This window comes from Bemisia tabaci, chromosome 6, assembly GCF_918797505.1.
Source record: "Bemisia tabaci chromosome 6, PGI_BMITA_v3".
NCBI classification, from domain to species: domain Eukaryota; kingdom Metazoa; phylum Arthropoda; class Insecta; order Hemiptera; family Aleyrodidae; genus Bemisia; species Bemisia tabaci.
Genome location: NC_092798.1, coordinates 51,700,618 through 51,714,420, shown reverse-complemented (window position 1 = coordinate 51,714,420; position 13,803 = coordinate 51,700,618). Strand labels below are relative to the sequence as shown.

Sequence of the window (13,803 nt, the reverse complement as noted above, 5' to 3'; positions counted from 1 at the left end):
AAAAAGAAACTTCTTCTTAATTTTTATTTGATTTTTGTACTTCTAAACCAGAAAAAAATTTTCATTGATTTTGCTGCGCCGCACGTTTTGCAGGCGGACAACGGAAGAGAATTTACCGCTAATATTATCAAAGAGCTTGCAAAGTTATGGCCAGGACTAGTATACTCGTCAATGGACGCCCTAGGTATCCTCAGAGTCAGGGTTCCGTGGAAAGAGGTAATGCAGCAGTAATGGAATCGCTCACGGCCTGGATGAGGGATAATAAGACGAGCGCATGGAGCCTTGGCCTGCGGCTCGTGCAATGGAACTTGAACACTTGCTACCACGAAGCTATTAAAATGCAACCCTACGAAGCGGTTTTTGGAGAAAAAGCCGGGCATTTACATCCAAGATTTTCAACATGGGTACTTTACACCCACGATTTTTATATTTTTAATTGCTTGACACGGGCATTTTACATTTTTTGTTGTGATGTTTATCTTCCGATTAGTCATCATAAGCGTCTTTAAAATTAGGGGTAGCCCGTTGGCGTAATTTTTCAAATTTCCACCGGCCAGTTCGCGGACTGGGCAAATCAAATGGCCAGTTCGCGGACTGGGCAATTACGCCAACGGGGTGTAACATATACATGCAAAAGCAAGCTGATAATAATATTGATGACCAGTCAGTTTGCCTCGTTTTGCCCTCTTGCACGATTTCTTCATAGGAGAAAGGTAGGTAGTGTGACTGGAAAAAATCTCAAAAATTACTCAAAAATTGCCGAAAATGGTGCGAAAAATGTTAAATTTTAATCGACAAGGAGAAATCGTGTAATATCTTTATAAATCTCAATAACACTCAAAAATTGTACAGAATTCATCTTAAATAGGTCAAGTTTGCTTAAATTGAAAATGTAAAAATTGCTCGCAATAATCCCCCTTCCCCGGATAAAATATCTAATATTACGTGGGGGGGGGGGGGGGGCAACCACTCCCACCCTACATTCATCGATGCCCCCTGACGTACGACATGTAGTGACGTAGACCTCACAAAAATCAGCTCGGGTCGAACACCCTCGGCTCGGTCGTAACAAATCCAAGTAAGCCCCACTCTCTGCTCGGCAACTCTCCTTCCGGCATTAAAATGAAGTCTATTATTCAGCGCCTCCTTTTCCCCCGACTGCAACCCGCAAAGCAACCGCCTCCCCTTCCCCGCCCGGCCTCGAAAAATGCGCGCCCCCGAACGCTAAGCAGGTGCGCTCTCTAATTTTTCCCTCTTGTGAAATTTTTCCGTCGAGAGTCGGATGCTGCGAGCGCGAGGTTGTTAGCTTTTACGAGAAATCCCCGCGCCCCCTCCCCCCCTCCGATGCCGTTATTACTTGTTAACGCCGTATAAATCCGGACTCCGGCGCAATAAAGGCTGGGAATTCTCGAGGATGAATAATAAGTTGAGGTGGTGCTCTTCACGGCGCGGCGGCCTCTTGGCGCCTCTTTTGACCGCATTCCTGGGTTTACGAGATGCGTGGGTTAACAGGAGTTAAGGTGTGTTAATGGAAAAGTGACCGTTATGTGGAATTTTCTTGAGGGGAGGTCGTATGAAGGAGCTTTAAGTTGATTACTATGATGAATTTATTGAAGATTTTGTAGGTTTTTAGGCGAATGAACGCAACTCCATCCCAAGGTTGCTAAATCAATTCAAACAATACCATTTTTTCACAAGATTATGAATGTGAAAAATGAGAATTTTACTTACTGTTATCTCGACTAAAATGGTATCCTCTCCTGCCAATCTCTCTTAAAATTGTCATTTTTTTATGCTTCGTTAAGGACCTCCTTAAACCTCTCGTGATGAAAACGGAGACCATCTAGAGTCCGAGGCAAGAAGCTGTTTAAGGAACGACTATAATGTACACAAAAAATAAGGAATGATACATATCGTCATATTTGCAGCTGAGTGTGGTTTCAACCAAGAAATGCGCTAAAATTTTTCATCTCTCAACTAGAGATAACTTAAGAATTAGCAAACTTTACACTGTTAAAAACTTTGGAGTGAAATTCGGTTGTGGAGTCTGCCTGGGAACCCCGAGTTATGAGGATGCGGAGTGAAACCGTTTGACCCTCTGCAAAAAAAGACTAGATTCCGCTCCGTAATATTGAACGTCTTTTCGTAATGAGAATAGATTCCACTCCTTTTTCACATAATTCGGGATTTTTGGGCGATTAATGGACGTATTTCTGCCAAACGGATCTATGTGCATTACGACGTGCGCCCTGTTATGCGTGGATTCTTATGAGTCTCAGGGCTCATGTCTTGATGCACATAGTTCCGTTTGGCAGAAATGCGTCCCTATAGACTCCGGCACAGAATTTCTCTCCAAAATGTTTAACAAGGCACCAGAGGTGGATTGCATTTTGCAAAAAGGAACCAGGAGTATTGAAATGTTGCTAAGATTATGCAGCTTCTTTTGTCTTGGAAAAAAACCTGATCAACTATGAATAGTTTCTATTTTACTTGCTAAAAACTGTGAATTTAGGACAAAAATTTCCTCGTAAATTTCACATTTTTCCAGGATTTCAATAGTAGATATTGCAATGGATGAAGTTGCACAATCTTAGCAACATTGCAATGCTTGTGGTTCCTTTTTGCAAAATGCAATCCAAGTATGGTTATTTTAACTGGCGCCAAAATCAGGACTGAATATAGTTCATTCATCATCCCTTTTTCCGCGTACAGCCCCCAGTCCAAGCTCGGAAAACTTAATTGGACCGAGTTTAACAGAAAGGAACCAAGCCATATCAGCTATTGCCAAATTTAACCGGGAAATTTAATTTTTTCAAGAGAACGTTTGAGCGGACTCCCTTGAAAATGTTAAGGAATTTGCTTCGTACTAGGGAGAAAATTTGCTGAAATTTGCAAGAAAATCCGCACAAAATTTTTCATATGAAAGATTAAATTGCCCAGTTAAATTTTGCAATAGCTGATGTGGCTTGGCTCCTTTCTGTTTAACGCGGTCCAATTTTGCACTTACTGTTGTCTTGGTTAGGGCGGCAGCAGTGTTGGCAGGGTCGTGAGACGGCTTGGCGGTGCCCGCAGGATAGCTGGAGCTTTACTTTGTTAAACTGTTAACATCAGGAACGACCGAGTCGACCGGGTTGTCTCATTAAGCTCAGGAAGTTGGCTCCTTTGCTCGGCACACAACACGCATAGTTTACGCCGCTCCCGAGCAGCGCCGAGCCAAAGGAAAAAGAACGTATGATAATGAGCTGTATCCGCACCGCCCTCCCCCCCTCCTCACCGCCCCATTAATGCTTACAGGTAGTCATGTCGCCGGCGAAAACAACAAGGCGTTCCTCCCTCCACAACAGCGCAGTAAGTCCACTCTCGAGTGGGCCTTGATGCCCGTAACAGCACATATCCCCTGCGGCTCAACTTCGAGAGGAGTTACTGCTCTTCGACGCCCGCTAAGGGCGGTTGCGTGGCGGCGAAGTTTCGTAATTATTTCGACTTGCCCGGTCGCCAGTCGCCTCGCTTCCGACCGGTGCGAGACACCGGATTTTACGGGAGTTTTTCACTTGATGGTTTTACGGTGGGTTTCCTTTCGGCGCTGCGCCGGTAGCGGAGGGTGTAAAAGCGGGTGGCTTCTTGGAGCGAGTAAAGCGAATTTTATTTCCAGGTTCAGGACTGGTTTTTAAACCTGAACGTCTGTAGGAAAATTGTGTTCTCTTATTTTTATTCTAGTGCCCATCTGCAGCTTCTATGCCATCAAATCGAAGGGAGATTCTTGAAGGCGCTCTTAGCTACTATTCCACCTCAGAAGTATTGCACAGTATCAAGCGTAATTGAAAGCGCACTGCCACATGTAAATTGACTTATATCGTTACCACTGTTTAGTGTCCTGCTGATCCTAAGACTCGCGATTCCTGTCCGATCGATTTCTGTGGAACTTAGTGACAGGGGCTTTGTTTTTACGGCAAATATGAATTTCAACTCAAATTTTCAAAATTCAAAAATCTAAGTTTGTGGAAGTGAACTTATTAAAGAGCTATCTTAATGCTTTTAAAATTAGTAATATATGCAATCGAGGTGCGGAAGTCGAAAAAAGTGAAAGATTTTGAAACTGCAAAGAAAAAGAAGAGATACCTCGATGACAAATTTGACTAATTTTGAAGGCGTGCAGATAGCATTGCAGGCCATTTACACCATCTTGGATTTTCGAATATTGAAAATTTGAGTTGAGATTCATGTTTGCCGTTAAAAAATGCCCTCTGGCCCCAAGTTTCACAAAAATCGATCGAACTTGAGGCATGTTTGATTGGTAGGAATCTACACAGCGGTAAACGTTACATACGGCAGTGCGCCTTCAATTACGCTTGATACTGTGCAATACTTCTGAGGTGGAATAGTTGCTCAGAGCGCCTTTCAGATTATCGTTTCGATCGACTTGATGGCAGAAGATTGCACGACTACCGCTGAAACCACAGTTCAAAAAGTGCGCAGTGACACAATTTCTCACCATCGACGGAAGATAAAAAAACATTCATACCTCAATTGCAACGTTTCAAGTTTTTAAATGTCTATTTTATTCGGGTTTCTCGATGTAAACACTTCAAAATGTTGCTGACTTAGCTGAAGTTTGGTTTCCCCTAGGCTTTCAGCTAATTTAGACCGCGATTTTCAAATTTCGGTTTTTTAGCGTGCACTGCTTTTTGGCCATGATTACCCCAGATTACAACGGCATATCTCTTTAGAAAATTGCGCTTGGCAGAGCTTCCTCTCTGTATAATTAGACATCAGTTTTACGCCTAATTTGAAGGCACGTTAGCGGAATTCCCAACACTCTTTCCAGTGTAGATACCTCTAGTCCGCTCAGCTCTTTTCATTCGCTCCTTGCGGAGCTGTCAAAAACCGATTCAAAAAGTCAGAACTTCCCGGAAAACTTTGATTTCCAAGACATAGAGATCCTCGTCCGCATTGTTTCACATAATTCAAAGCTCCGACTTTCCAGCCACGTCCCGCTCCGTTCCGTGCCGGACTCGCAACTTCTGCGGAAACTTTGCCTCGTTCCGATTCCGAACAAGTCTCTCATCAAGCGGTGTAATGATAGCCTAATTCCTCCGGGTCGTGCGTCGGGTGAGCAATCCCTCAAGAGGCTCCTTCTGAAATGAAGACGAGACGGACTGAAGAGGAACGCGCGGAAAGTTACAGAAGCAGGCGCCGAGAAAGAATAAGTGACAGGAACGACTTGGCAAGCGAGGGATAATAGGGCAAGTGGAGAGAGACCAGGTTAAAAGGCAGCCGTGTTGCCGTTCGCGCCTTAACCCTAGCTTTATTTTTTCACAGGCCGCGACGGATGCGGGACTTTTAGACTCAAAATTAACTGTTTCAAATGAGGATAGAAAGGTGGAAAAGAAGATGAAATGAAGAAGGTATTCGGATGTTTTTTATTGTAATGGTTTACATGTAGGTTAGAGTGCAAAAATAACGGTATTCAATTTGCTGTATTGTAATTAGTCAAAAAAATGAGTTTCCCTAAGGTATTGAACCCCCTGGACCCCTCTCAACTTAGATAAATGAGAAAAAAAACACTAAGAGGTGGCCCAAATACTGTATGTAACAAGGTGGAGAATTGGTGCTGGGTCCACACCATTTCGCGGGGAAATCGAAGTCAAGAAGTTCCAAAAAGTATAATTAGAGTCAAAAATAAATTTTTCAAACTCTAATGAGTACCAGTAAAAAACTAAGGGGGGTCAATTTAGATATTTTTACCCCTAGAATCGGTATTTTCAGGTCGCATCATTTGTAACGGACCAAGTCGAAGAAGCGACCTGGCAAGGAGGAAGCGATGAAGAAAATTAAGAGAGGGCAGGTTAAAAGGCAGCACGGTTGCCGACACGACGGAGTCGTGAATGAGAGCGTCGAAGAGACTGGGAAGACGGGAGGCGAGAAAAAAATTGAAATGAAATTAACCGGTGAAAGATTGCCGGCGGAGCACGTGGGAAGACTGACAGATGAAAGGAGCGAGCATTAGAGGGATCGTCGATGAATGCCAAGTCGCTAACGGACTAAGTGAATCAAGCCGGACGCCGCGCCGAGTGACGGGGCGTCGGGACGCTGGGCCGGGCGTCGGGACGCCGGGAACTCGAACTCGGACCCGGGCCGTCTTCCTCCAATTAACGTGAGAGTCGAGTAGCGCGCAAGGTGCTTCTTTCGCGGCCTCGGAATATCCGATTTCGCCACCTCCATTCTCGCCTCACGTCTCGCGCCCAGCCTCTCCTTCTCGCCCGTCTCCCGGCGGAAAGACCGAGTGCCTTCCACCCGTAATTCTTTAAATGAGTTTCGTCTGGAGCCCAGACAATGGGATAGCTTAAACCAGCCGGGACTACATCCAGAGCTTTGAAGAAAAGACGTTCGTCTAACAGTTTAAGACTCTTAACGCATTTACAGAGTCTAGCAAAAGCGCGAAAAGTCGCATTTTCGAAAATAATTTGTTAGGAATTGTTTTCAATTCTACTGATTGTATATTTTCTCCCGCCAAAAATTCACCCAGTAAAAAGAGGTTGTTGATTAAACATTCTAGATGTAAAAAAGTGTGTGGCAACTCCCAAAACGCTGAATTAACCGCCGCAGTAGTTAGTTTTACATCATGTCATGGCTATAGTAATTGTCGTAGCGGTTAATTCAGCGTTTTGTGAGTTCTCGCATACTTTTTCACATTCAGAATGTAGAATCAGTATCCTTTTTTTTCGGCGCAGAAGCAAGATAAAATGTGTTCGGAGTTGCATAAAGCGCGGTTCTTTCAAAAATGTTAAAAAATAATTTATTGAAGCCGGACCACGGTTAGAAATGTAGCATGTAGAAGTATGTAGTATGTCTCTTATGTAATTTTGCGCTTTGTACTTTTCTTACATTTTGGTATACGCTGAAAAAGGATAAAATGTCCCCGAAATGCATCTGTGGAATATATTCAACCGTAAATAAACATTTCTAAACGTGATCTGGCTTCAATCAATTATTTTTCAAAAATTAGAACGAAATATTTTGAACGCGAACTTGGTCATCAAATTTTTTCCTGAACATCGAGTCTTAGGAATGAATAAAACTTCAAAACTCTTTGCTTCAAAGTTGATGCTACTCAATGCATTCCCATGTAATCCGCTCTAAATTGACCTCCGTGCCCTGAACTGAATTTGTATCGTATGGAAAATCATATAGACAAATAAAATACATGCTTGCTGGGTGTGCGAGCATAAAAATCAGTTCCAACTTAGCTCATGACATCCACATCAATATTGCTGTATGTAATAATCCGAGTGATAACCCGAAAAAAGTAAAAATGTAGGAAAACCTTAGGGGCGGTGGAGAAAATTTAGCAAATCAAACCAAAAATCTGGGAAAAATTTTGTCAACAAAAATGACGAAAATATGTTTTATCACATGATTTTAGCCTTCCTCTGAGAAGGATCGAAAAAACCTATTATTACTTTGGCAACATTTTGCAATTAGGAATGACAAATTCTGACTCAGTTTAGAAACAATGTAAGCACTATTGGTTTCTATAAGTGGTTGTAAATAAGTATTTAATTTTGACGGATTAGGCAGGATAGCTCATAATTGCAAATGTAGTTTATTTGTCATGCCGTATGTTGCGTTTCAAAAGTCAGAGAATTTCGTAAAAATGGTCAGAAAAAACGTTGGAACGACAGAGAATTCTAATGCTAAATTCCTTTGGCCACTCTGGAGCCCGTTCTTACGCCCCATTTTCCGCTGCGTTCGGAACGAAATAAAGTGCCATGAGTTATTTTTCATTCTTATAGTCTTGGCCTCTTCCCGCACGCATCCTATTCAAATTCTGACAAATAGAACTATGTAATATAGAACACCACGAGAGTATAACCTCACTCCTCGGTCGTAACGGCGTGACTCGATTTCCATGTGAGCCCTGTTCTCCATATAAATCCATGCTTGTCAAGGCTCATGTGGAAATTGAGTTACGTCTTTAGGTCAAAAGGGCGAGGATAATTGAGTCAAGGTGCCAGCGCAGAAGGGATCCGGGCTCTCGTCGAGAAATGCAAGACGGAGGTCTCCGAGTTGAGTCCGTAGCGCGGTATCAAATGACTTGTCAGTTTTACATTTCTTCACTGTCACGTCATGCAGAAGAGAAAGTGAGCTGAGGCGCGAATTACTCGCACCTACCCTTTCTCCGACGTGACGTCGTGGTAACGCTTATTCCCTTTGCGTTACCATTTCCGTACTCTTTAAAACCTCCTCGGTCCATTCTGATGAAGCCTCTTTTTCATCTGTCTTTCATTTGTCTTCACAATTTATTTTGTGAAACTCTTTCATCACACGACGCGTGTTTCGGACACACTGAAAAAATGGGTTTCGACGCTGGTGGCGTGGCGTGCTTTGCGATGTATCGATTGATCTACCATTTAAATCTATTGAAAAGGATCGATAAACCGGGTGTTCGCAACGAACACTTTAATAATCGATTCCTCATACCACAGCTTCAAATAGAGAGATATCGCCCCTTGAAAAGTCGAGTTTTTGCCGTCATCCACCCTGGTAGAGACACCCTTGGTTTCTTCCACCTTGCTTTCATCAGTCGGTGTGACACACATTTGCACTGGTTGTTCAACGTGAAGTGTTAAGAATCGGATGGAAGCAAGGTGGAAGAAACCAAGGGTGACTCTACCGCGATGGATGACGTCAAAAACCCGACTTTTCAAAGGGCAATATCTCGGCTTTATAATATTGATCGTAGAGAGGTGCTGTTTAGACAGATTTTATTATTTTTAGCTGATATACGAGAATCAATCATCAAAACACGATTGTGTGAACACCGCAACTGCCCATTAGATTTGGATTGTCACACCGATTGCTTATATCTTTGGTCAGTGGCCATCATTTAGCGAATCTGAGCGTTGACGTTCGGAATTAGCGTTTGCACTACAGGGAAGATACAAGAAACAGTAAACCAAAACTTTGCTCAGGGTGTCTAAAGAATATTGTCTGTGCTTACGTAGTTATTCACGCGCCCTATAATACCTGTCAAATGAGAAGACAAGTTGCAGGGTTTTGGCAACATCTGACGGCGCTTGCCAGGTCTGAAATTCCCACTCTTCATGAATCGATGAACTTGATTCTGATAATGCGCTCGATTGACATTTGTCGCAAACTTTTCAACGCGGCAACGATGGGACACGAGCCGGCGTCCTGATGCCGCACAGTGGATCGAGTCAATGAAAGAGGTCGGAGGTCGGACATGAATTTATTTGTAATCAGAATTGCAAAGTTAGATGTTTATTATGTGAAATTTCAAAGTTTGAGGAGTGCCTCCTCAGGTAAATTTTACGAGAAAACCAACGGTACCGCGTTTAAAACATCCCTACGTTTTGTAATAATTGAGTTATGAGCTTTTAAAATGTCCGAATTTTGTCGGACTTCTCCTATCGACTCGATCCATTGTGCGGCGAGGGGGGCCGATCGGGATCGGGGCCAGGGGGTCCGGGCGCCACGCTGCGCTTATTGTTCCGCACAGAGTGGGGGATCGCGACTCGGGACTCGGGTGTTTTCGCCATCGAAAAAAAACGGGGACGAAAGCGCGGATGGGGTTGGGGCGTAAGAGGCTCAATGGGGAGAACATCCCATTGTCTTGTCTCATTACCGTGACTTTTTCAAAGTAAGCGCCTCCTTTGAACTCGCCGACCCCGTCGTCGTACCCCGTGCCTCCGTGACGCACGTAGAGTCAAAGATCCGCCTACGCTTTTCCCATCCCCCACCCCCTTCGGTGCAATCTCACGCGCCTTCTTGATGTCGTCGATGCTGGGGGTGAGCTCCCGATTTCGACTGTGGATCCCGGTGTAAAAGAGAAAGTCATTGTTTCTCGTTTTTCGATTGATGTATGAATTGCATTTTGCAATAAGGGACCACTATCTCTGGCTTCCCCGTAAAAGCACCTTTCTGCGGAGGGGAAGCAATGGCAAATATGTTGTTTCTAAAATGGGCTAAGAATAGTAGTTCCTTACTGCAAAATGTGGTCCATATATTCAAATCGAAGTCAATTATTGATATGCGTATGATCGAGAAGTCATTCTGGGCCGCAAAAACAATATATTTTCTTTGGCTAGATACATATTTCCGGTCAAACTTTAAAAACAGATTGAAATCGGTATGATTAGACTTGAAAATTATTAAAAGTGTATTTCAATATTCGAGCGCAGATGTTCTACAGGGAACAGTAGAATCGTGTCTTCCTGATCCTGAATTTTTTTTACCACATAATAATAGTAAATTATATTAGAATTCATGCCCTGCTACACTTAACACTTTAATGGTGTAACTTCGGATATTCTCTTTTGGTACGGACACAATTAGTCCAATTTTGTGGGCAATTTAATTTTGTACATGAAAATGGTTGTGTGGATTTTTGTGCGAATCTCAGTGAATTTACCCTATGGTAAGAAGTAAATTCCTTAAAATTTTCAAATAATTTTGCTCAAACGTTCTCTCGTAAAAAGTTGAATCGGTCGTTAAATTTTGCGATTTCTGATGTAGCTTTGTTCCTTTCTGCTGAACGCGGTCCATTTGGACGTATTTCTGCCAAACGGAACTAAGTGCGTTATGACGTGAGCCCTGCAGTGCAAACATTCATATGGGTCTTAGAGCTCATGACTTAATGCTCATAGTTACGTTTGCCAGTAATACGTCCATTTAAGGAGTCAATTCATTAATCTGAATATCTCGTGTGCAAGCGACTTATCTTCGAACGGTCCAAGTGAGGGCACCAACTCTGGTCACATTGCAAACAAACGACACGCCAATCCGGAAATCCTCACTCACCCTCTCATTCACCCCTCACCCCCGATTGAAACGAAGGTAAATCCAAAACGTGGAGAGTGCGACGCGACGGCAGGGAAAAAACGGAACTGCTGGCCGCACGTGAAGCATGGGGTGATCAATCTTGCATCCGTAGATATTAGCGCACGCAACTCTCAGCGCTGTCCGGAGCAGGCCGTCCGGAGGCTTCTCCGCAGAGCTCGCGGCGCATCGGAACTAGAACCTCGCATCAACACAGCGCCTTCAATCGGAGATACATGCTTCTTGCTAAGCATGGGTGAGCCTCCGGCGCATAGGGACAATAACCGTGTGACAAATTACCCGGCGTCGCGGCGAGATGACGTCCCGACGCCCCTGTCTCTGTCGCGAGCATCAACCGAGTGCCGACTCCCTCGCTAAACTGGTTACTTTACTTCTCTCATTAACCTTTTCCTTTTTTTTCGTTTTTTTTTCACCCTTCGAGTGGAGTACTCCGCCGTGCTAAGGAAGAACGCCGTATGAACCCTCAGGCGTTGCCAAATTTCCTTTAATATAACGCGAATCTCCTGGGAAACTTATGCTTATTTTCCTCCCAATTTTTCTGATAATTTTGTTCGCGATCTCACCTAAAGATTGGTTCTGAAAATTTAAAGGAAGAATATTCATATTTTTTCTCAAAAATAAACGATTATTGAAGGAGATTTGGCAACTCTCGAATGTGCATACGGCGTTTCTCCCTAGCGCGGGAGTACTCTATGAGTCACCCCTCTGCGCTCGACCCCTCGACGAGGTGCAAGTAAATTCAGCGTGTGTTCTGTTCTGCACAGCGGCTTGGCTAATTTTTCACTCTGTTCTTTTGTTTCAGGGAGCATGGAGAGTTTATCAAGTTCAAGTGGTGAGTTCTCAAAATTACATCTGCTTTTGTTTTGTCCATTATTCTTGTTCTTGGTCTGTGAGGGTGTGCGATACATGGATGTGTGAGTGTTTTGATTGAATCTCAGCTTGACGGATTCAATTTTAAAATCAATATCGTGCCTTGAGGTTTTCACAGTTTTCTTTGCACAGAGAAAAAAAAATCTCAGAAGTTTTAATAATTAAAGTTGAGTATAGTTTTACATTTAAAAGCTGAAGCACGACAGAAAGTCTGCAACCTCGCAAACCGATATATGTGGTGCGGTTGTTTCACCCTCGGAATTGTATGAGTCTTGAAATGTGAGTCTGTCAGGCTGGGGTGAAATAATACCATATGGGCGGTTTCACAATAACTGGAATAGTTTTGTCGCCGTAACAGACAACACATTTCTCGGTCATATTTTTAGTAGAAATGATTATCACTCAAATTTTTTCGCATAAATCTTCAAAGGATTACGTACTATAACGCTTTCTAATGATTTATTGCTCTACTTCTCAATTAATATTATGTAAATACTGTCTGTTACGCGGCAAAAAGTCAGCGTTATAGGCAGCACCTTTTCGGCCACTTATGTATCAAAATTGAAAAGTAGAGCGATAAATCTTTGATTAGCTTTATAACACGTAACCCTGTGTAGATTAATGCAAAAAAATTCGAGTGATTATCATTACTACTAAAAATACGACCGAAAAACGTGTTGTCTGTTACGGCAACAAAACTATTCCAGTTATCGTGAGACGATCCGTATGATCTCGTCCACAAAGGGTCGACATTCTTCCTGAACACGGAGATCAAAAGCGCCTTCAACTTCGTAGATATGCAACGTGGACATCCAAAAAGCACGAATAGTTGTACTTAGGCGCTGCAGTCGACAAAACCGCATCACCATCATTTACAGTCCCGTTACACTGGCATAATTTCGCACTTATTCATTTCTTAACTCTAAGATGTTCGTCTCATACGCCCTTAACTTCTTTGGCGACGCTAAAAATTAAAGTAGCCTTTTATTCCTTGCTATTTATGAATACCGAAGTATATCCTCTCCAGTAGTTGGTTCCAAAATTACCTACTTTGAAAAAAAATAGTTCCATTCACAGGTCTCCTGCGTTTGCTTTGTTACAGTTACAGAAGTTTCCGTTAAGAGGACAAAGTGATCTGTGCTCACGTCCACAGTTTTCTTTTTACAACAGAAAAGTTCCGTAAGTATAACGGAAAAAAAGTAGGAGCCCTGTGATTGTAAGGTTCTTTCATCAGCACAGACTATTTTTTGTGTGTGCCCTATAATTTTGAATCGGAAACACGTGCCGGGTGAATTAAGGTTGCACCTTGTCTTGTCCCTTTTTTGCCCGCGGGCATAATCCAACTTGATGCCTTCTTTTGGTGCAAAATTGAACCTAACCCCCTCATCTCATTTTCTTTGTACAGCTATGGGAGTTTTCCATCGGAATCTGAAAATTCCATTATTTCACCTATCTATATCGAAAATCTCAACACTAAAAACATTGACGAAGGTCACTTTTTCCGTGAACAGTCGCATCGTAACATTACTAGCATAAACGGTTCTGAAAGTGACGAGATTGCAGAAAGGATTAAACGCCTTGTCCTTTTCTCTCCTTCTTTTTTTCGATTCCTCCGGCGGGAGTTTTTCCGGAATTCCTGGAGTAGTTGACGTCATCACTTCGAGTGTGGGCGACAATCAGGCGAAGCTTCTAACGAGTTGGAGGAGGCGGGGGTGGTGCGGTTTTTATAGGTTGGCTCCTCCATTTGTGCGACGTTTCGGAATATTGTTAAGCGATTGGAGCACTCGTTCCGGCTCCCGTTTTGGCTTTCGCCGAGTTGCCGTTGCTCCTGTAAAATTCGGCTACTCCGTGTTGGTTTCTACGGGGAAGTTGGCGGATTTCGGGAGGTTCTTTCGTTGCAGCGCGGCGTTCCATCGATTGGAGTGCGAGTCGGAATCAATTGCAGCGCAGATGGCATCCGAGCAAATTGTTTCCGCGCTGCGCCGCGTGGACTCAGCGTTGAGTCCCTCTGTCGCTGGCTGTCTTAAAACATAAATTCTAATTTTCACCAAATTTTCTACCCTTTAGAGAAAT

At 43.2% G+C, this 13,803-nt stretch overlaps 1 protein-coding gene across 1 annotated transcript in view; it reads left to right on the top strand.

Annotated features, from left to right (window-relative positions):
• LOC109042038 (uncharacterized) overlaps nt 1-13,803 on the top strand; it is a 503,516-nt gene that overhangs the window by 479,611 nt on the left and 10,102 nt on the right. The window contains exon 5 of the mRNA XM_019058595.2: nt 11,663-11,692. Coding sequence (XP_018914140.2) covers nt 11,663-11,692 — 30 coding nt within the window. The remainder of the gene's footprint in view (nt 1-11,662; nt 11,693-13,803) is intronic.